Source organism: Crocuta crocuta, unplaced genomic scaffold, assembly GCF_008692635.1.
Source record: "Crocuta crocuta isolate KB4526 unplaced genomic scaffold, BGI_CrCroc_1.0 scaffold73, whole genome shotgun sequence".
NCBI lineage: Eukaryota > Metazoa > Chordata > Mammalia > Carnivora > Hyaenidae > Crocuta > Crocuta crocuta.
The window spans coordinates 1,096,705-1,102,882 of NW_027529443.1; the positions used below are offsets into that span (position 1 = coordinate 1,096,705).

Below are 6,178 nucleotides of genomic sequence, written 5' to 3' on the forward strand. Positions count from 1 at the left end.
TGTTTCCATTTGGGCAACTGCTCAGTTGTGCTCTCTGGCCTCCCCATCCTCTTCAGCAGCGCGGCTATTCTCTCCTGCACATTAACCCTTCCCGCCCCAATCCCTAGCAGCCTTCCAGATACTCACCAGCTTCGGCCACACCTAAGTGCCCCGGCACTTCCTTCTCCCCCCACTGGCCGCACCCCGCTGGCCTGTGACCCCTGGGCTTGCCTGTGACCTCCAAGAGGGCTGACCTAATCCCCTGGGCCTAGCGCGGGCACTGAGGCTCAATACCCATCTGCTAAATTCCAGCTCTTCCAGACACGACGGCCTCCTGGCGAAGCTATTATAAGGATGAAATGAGTGACATGTGGACAGGACCCGGCATATGGCAGGCTCAATATAGTCTTAAAAAGCAAGCCAATGCCAGACAGCAGAGAAAGCTCAAATGGCTGAGGGAGCTATTAGGGCCAGATGCCCAGAACAACGTCCACTACAGCAGGTACCCAGAACTGTTGAAGAAGGAATAGTGATTCTCAACGTGAAGGAGAAGAATCGGTCACCTGGAGTGTATTAAAATTGCACAGACTTCTGGGCCCATCCCTAGAGATTCCAACTCTAAAGGTCTGGCACGGGGTCCAAGCAGCTGAATGCTAAAGAAAGAATCCACAGGTGATCCAAAGACCACACTCTTGGGAAACCAACTGATGGGTTCGTGAATATTTATTAAGGGGCTATGATACGCCAGGTTCAGGTTAATCGGGTTAATCTTCATTGTGGGGATAGAGGAGGAATAAGAGAAGTCTGTGCCCTCAGGGAGTTTACATTCTGGTGGGGACAGAAAACATGAGGTATACAAATAAATGTAGACGGCTAGTGACAATGTCATCAAGAAAGCAAAGCAGGTGGGCAAAGACGGGGTCTGAGCTTGGGGGGCCGGGAGGGCCTCTGTCTGAGGTCACTGTGGAACGACAGGACAGAGACAGACGGTAAGCAACTAGGAGACAGCATCGAGAAGGATCTTTTTGCCCAAACTCCCCTCAACCCGGGCCCTGGTCCAACTGGATCTCAAAGGAAACCAAATCCTGGAGGGTGACGTCCCCCCTCCCGCTTTATCACAGAGGTTTTCAGAGCCGGGACAGACCAGACACGGGAGGCTGGGATGGGAAAGGATCTAATGGGCCCCTGCTCTCCTGGCCGTGGGACAGCAGGCTTCCTCTGGCCAGGGGCACAGGCCTGACTCCCTGCCTTTTGCGAAGCCCGGCCCCAAGCCCATCTCCCTCATTCAGGTGTCTCTGAAGCCTCAGGCCACGCCAGACCCCAGGGCTGAGCCAGCAGGTGTGACAACGCCCGGTCCTCAGGTCTCTCGGTGCCCTAGGAGCGCTGCCCGCATGCGCGGGGCCTCCGGAGCATCCTTCCTGATTTGAAGTCCAGGTCCTGGCGAATCCTACTGGCGGAACTGGTCCTCAGGATTTCAGACAACATGGCATCACCGGCGAGGCCGACGCCCTTGCCAGCAGACCGGACAACACATTAGGAAGACGTGAGCCTGAAACCTCGCGGGAGTGAGAGGGGAGCTGCTCGGCCCAGCGAGACTCCCAGGGCGGGTGGGCAGCCAGGGGCTGGAGGCTCCGGGGTCACTTCTTCCTGGCACGGTCTGCGGCGTCCAGGGCAGCCATGTTGCGGGCAGCCGTGATCAGGTGGACGACACTGATGAGAGACTTGAGCACCGCGATAGGGGCGGTGACCCAGAGGCCCACTCGGAAAAGACCCACAGAGCCAACTGTAGAAAGGAGCACGGGGGATACAAAGAAGATGGGATGCAGGTGAGGGAGAGGCCTGGGAGCTTGCGGCCTTCAGGCCTTCATCACCCCGGGGCAGGCCAGGACCCCCACCACCACACTGCTGCCCAGCCCGTCGCCTCCTACCTAAAGGTCCCTCGGAGAAATTGAACAGGTAGAGAAGGCAGTAGAAGAGCTCATTTCCAGCACACAGGATGAACAGAGCAGGCTGCACAAACAGTAGAATGGCTGACTCAGCAAGGGGAGTGCCGCCCTTCCCCCAGCTAAGGGAAGGAGCCAGAACCATCTACAGAGGGAAAAACTGTACCCAGAACATAGGAACGCAGGGGTGGGGCCAGGGTGAGAGGAAAGAGCAATCTCAACATATTGCTTCTCTCTTTAAAAATCCTTTCAGGGGCGCCTGGGTGGCTCAGTCAGTTAAGCGTCCGACTTCAGCTCAGGTCATGAGCTCATAGTTTGTGGGTTCGAGCCCCACATCCGGATCTATGCTGATCGCTCAGGGCCTGGAGCCCACTGCTTTGGATTCTGTGCCTCCCTCTCTCTGCCCCTCCCCCACTCATGCTCTGTCTCTCTCGCTCTCAAAAATAAATAAATGTTTTTTTGTTCTTTTTTTTATTTTTATTATTTCTAGGAGAGAGAGAGGAGGAGACAGCGTGAGCAGGGGAGGGTCAGAGAGAGAGAGGGAGTCACAGACTGAAACAGGCTCCAGGCTCTGAGCTGGCAGTCAGCACAGAGCCCGACGCGGGGCTTGAACCCACGAACCGCGAGATCATGACCTAAGCGAAAGTCGGACACTTAACTGACTAAGCCACCCAGGCGCCCCAAAAATAAATAAATGTTTTAAAAAAAAATCCTTTCAGACATGACCTCTGCTTCCAGAATAAAGCTCACACTTAGTCTCAAGCCTAATACTCCTTGAGAACTGGCTCCACAGGCCAATTTGGCTTCTCTCTCCTTCCCTCCCAGGCAGGTTCCCCCTCTCTGGGTGCCCTGGGGGCCTCCAGCCCATCTGCTGCCTGCACAATTCCTCCTCACCAATCCTGCCCTCCCCTTCTTGCCTCAGTTTACAGGTCTCTCCCCTCCACTCCTGAGAACACTCTGGGTAGGTTTGTCCCTCCCTGCCCCTAAGGTAGGAGAGAGCTGGACCTGGCAGGAGCTGAGGGATTAAGGGAGGGGCAGGAAATGCTCACTCTGGAGGTGTAGTAGATGCGAAGCACAGGATTTCCCGACAGGTCGATCAGCTTGTGACTCTCACTGCCTCGGACCACAGAACTTGGGGAGAGAGCAAGGGGAGTCCATGAGCACTCGTGACCACTAACGCCCATCCAATCCTCCTATCGATCCCTGTGACGTAGGGGCTGGGATCATCTCCGCCGTACGGAGGAAATGGGACGCAGCTGAGGACCACGGGCTTGCCCAAAGCCACGACGCAATTACCTAGTTGGTAATTACCTAGCAGAGTCAGGATTCGAAGGCTGCATTCCAAAGCCCCCAGCTGTTAATCTATTTGGAATTCTCAGGCTCTCCGCTCAGAAGAGTTTTAGCGATGGCTTAACTCAGCTGTGAATAGGACCGAGCACTGACCGACAGGATTTGCCCAGGGTCCTTCAACAAAGGAGAGCTGGAAAGGGAGACCTCCCAGGAAGCCCTGAAGCCTTCCCAGCCACCCTCCCATACAGCCTCACCCCTCCCCACTCTAGTGTCTCCAGCTGGCCAGCACCCCCAGAATCGCAGACCTGTGGAGGTGCAGCCAGTGGCTGGCCACATCCAAGCTCATGCTGAGCTGGAAGAGAAGGGTGGCCCGTGGGTACAGCAGGGCCAGGTTGACCAGCAGACACATGGTGGAGCAGCGGTCCGTCAGCATGTCCAGCATGGCCCCAAACCGGGTCCCTGAAAAATGGGGACTGTTAGGTGGGAAGGGGCCAGCAGAGGCAGGGGATCTATCTATGACAGGGACCAGGGCTGGTGTGTCATTCTGATGCCGAGTCTAAAAGAAGCCTGAAAATGTCACCACCTACTGCCTGGCGGGGGGTGGGGACAGGTTGCTGCTATCTGTGGAGCATGAGGTCAATGGGCAAAGATCACCATGCGTGAAAGGCGGAGACACTGGAGCACATCTAGGTCTACAACTCATCGGTCCCAGAACCAAGGGTCCAGGACTCAAGACGAGCAGACTTTCAAGTCTTAGGGGAAGTCTTGCTGGTGGGTTTGGAGAACAGAATTAAAAAAAAAAAAAATCAACCCTCATGAAATCATCCCTCTTCATTCTCCCTCTAAACATGCCTTCCGGAACCCCTATTCCTTGTGCCTGGCACCCAGCAGACCCCCCAGACAATACCTGTTGAGTGGATTTTTATTCAGAGAGACCTCCAGCACTGCCATTGCCACTTCCAGTCTTGCTTACCCCACACCCTATCAGTGAGTCCTTCTCCAGAGCCAGCTAGAATCCCTTCTGCTACAAAACCAGGCCATTCTGTTCTGCTTTCTACAGAGAAATCGGGAATACCGGAGCCCTCTGGCTCCCGAGTACCCGCCCGCCCTGAGGTCCTCAGGAAGCAGAAAAGGGGGACAGAGGCTTGCTGGGCCTCAAGGCTGGCTGGGAAGAGGTGTCTGTCACCTTGATTAAGGGCTCGAGCGGCGTGTCCATCGAAAGCGTCCAGAAGTCCGCTGAGCAAGTAGAAGGAGGAGGCCGTGAGGGGGCAACAGGGCATGAAGTAGAACGAAACGATGGCAAAGACGATCCGGGCATAACCTTGGGATGGACGGGGGTGCACAGGGTGGAATCAGAGACCCTGCCCGAGGCCCCTCGCCCTCCCGTTCGGCCCGGAGCCGCGGGCAGCACTCACCGATGAGGTTAGGCACAAACAGGAAGATATTTTCGCCTGGCATCGCGGCGGCCCCCTTGCAGCCCCGGGCCCGATCAGGAGGCAGCAACTGTGTCCCAGCCCCGCCCCGCTGCCTCACCCTCGGGTCCCGCACAGCGGCCGCGCCAACAGCGCGCAAGTCCCCGCTGCCCCCACCCCGCCCCAGGTGTTAGAGCTCGCAGCCCGCGGGAGCATGGGCTGACCCAAAGGTGCGCCCGGCGCCGGGGCGCGAACACACCGCCCTCCCCGGGGGACAGGCCCTCGCGCCTCCAGCGGCCGCCCTGACCACCCAAGCTGGGCCCAGCCGAGCAAAACCGGAGGAGAAAAATATAGTAATAAATAAACCCTAAAAATGGTACGGCCCCTTTAAGACCTGCCCGCTTCCTTTTCCTCTTCCTCCCTCCGCCCCTTTCCATCGGCGCGTACCAAAGCGCAGAGGGAGGAGAGGCGCAGGGAGCCATCGACGCCGAGGGGGAAACCGAGAAGAAGAGGTCGAAATAAAAGGAGGCCTACATGAACTGCTTCTACTTTATTCTCTCCGGAGAGTATAGCTTCTTGGAGATGAAGACAAGGAGAAAACATTCCGCCCTTCTGGATTTACGCCTCCCCCAGAGACAAGGTTATTTAGTACAACCCACATGGTTTCTTCCCCGCCCCTCCCTCGGGCCGCCGTTGCTCCCGCAGGCTCCGGGGAGTGAGAAGGACGGCTAGAGAGGTTGGAAGGCGGCCGAGGGCAGAGTTGCTTCTTGGGTGCCCCTAGTGGTAGGAGGATTAGGTCCTAGGCATCACCTGTGACCGTCCAAAGTTTCTCAGAGTTCTGGAGCTGGGCTGGGCATCCCCAAGGAGGGACCCAGAAGGTGGAGTGGAAACCAGGGGAGCGAATGCGACATCNCCCCGGGCCCCCCTCTTTCCAACCTTCCTCCCCAGCTCCTACTCCCCGTCCCCTGAGACCTAACTAGGAGCTCCTTGGCCCTCCCTGTTTACCTCTGCCCACGACTTCAACTCTTCTGCCAGGTGTGGGGCGGCAAGCCAGCTGTCTTGTTTTGGGAAGGGCCTTGGGTGGGAGGAAGGAGAGTGTCCCAGGGAGAAGCAGGGGTAGGGAGAGGATTGTTGTGAGCGGTCCCACCCCAGTCCCTCCCCCAGGAAGGTTTAAGGCAAGGATTTTTCCCCCCTCAGGGAGAGAGCTGAGACCGCAGGATGGTTCACCTAAAGGCCTTATTTAAATCTGGCCCCAAAGAATGGTGGTGGGATGGGTCTGGGGAAAGTGGGCTGGTTTCTCAACCTAACACGGACTCCGCCAGTTCCCAGGAGGATGGCGTCCACACCTACCAGGAATGAGGAGAAAAAGGGCAGCAAGATGTCCCAGGCTGCAACCTCCTTGGGTGGAGGTCCGGCGAGCATGGGGGTGAGATGAAGGGGAGAGCTCCTAGGCCAGGGGTTAGGGTCTCCGGCCTTGAGACGCTAGCCTCAACCCTGAGCCCTCAGCCCCCAGGACTAGGCCCTCAGGTCCTCAAAGACACTCCTCTTCCCCCC

At 57.3% G+C, this 6,178-nt stretch overlaps 2 protein-coding genes across 5 annotated transcripts in view; one reads left to right on the forward strand and one right to left on the reverse strand.

Moving 5' to 3' along the window:
* Positions 1-684: 684 nt before the first annotated feature.
* On the reverse strand, positions 685-5,007 carry CDIPT (CDP-diacylglycerol--inositol 3-phosphatidyltransferase). Its single transcript, XM_077760390.1, has 6 exons — positions 4,628-5,007; positions 4,399-4,533; positions 3,518-3,671; positions 2,972-3,053; positions 1,908-1,989; positions 685-1,762 (listed from the first exon to the last, which is right to left on the reverse strand). The coding sequence occupies exons 1-6, from the start codon at positions 4,668-4,670 to the stop codon at positions 1,617-1,619; spliced, it is 642 nt and encodes a 213-aa protein (XP_077616516.1). The 5' UTR covers positions 4,671-5,007; the 3' UTR covers positions 685-1,616.
* Positions 5,008-5,339: 332 nt separating this feature from the next.
* Positions 5,340-6,178, forward strand: part of LOC144228471 (putative protein T-ENOL) — a 4,469-nt gene continuing 3,630 nt past the window's right edge. For 2 of the 4 annotated variants that reach the window (XR_013334205.1, XM_077760280.1), the window contains exons 1-2: positions 5,539-5,659; positions 5,947-6,050. Coding sequence is in view for 2 of the 4 variants with exons in the window: in XM_077760280.1 (XP_077616406.1) it covers positions 5,958-6,050 (93 nt within the window). In the remaining 2 variants the exon portion in view is untranslated. Of the gene's footprint in view, positions 5,361-5,538; positions 5,660-5,946; positions 6,051-6,178 lie in introns of those variants that run through there. The other 2 variants (XM_077760281.1, XR_013334206.1) reach the window with 2 other exon arrangements.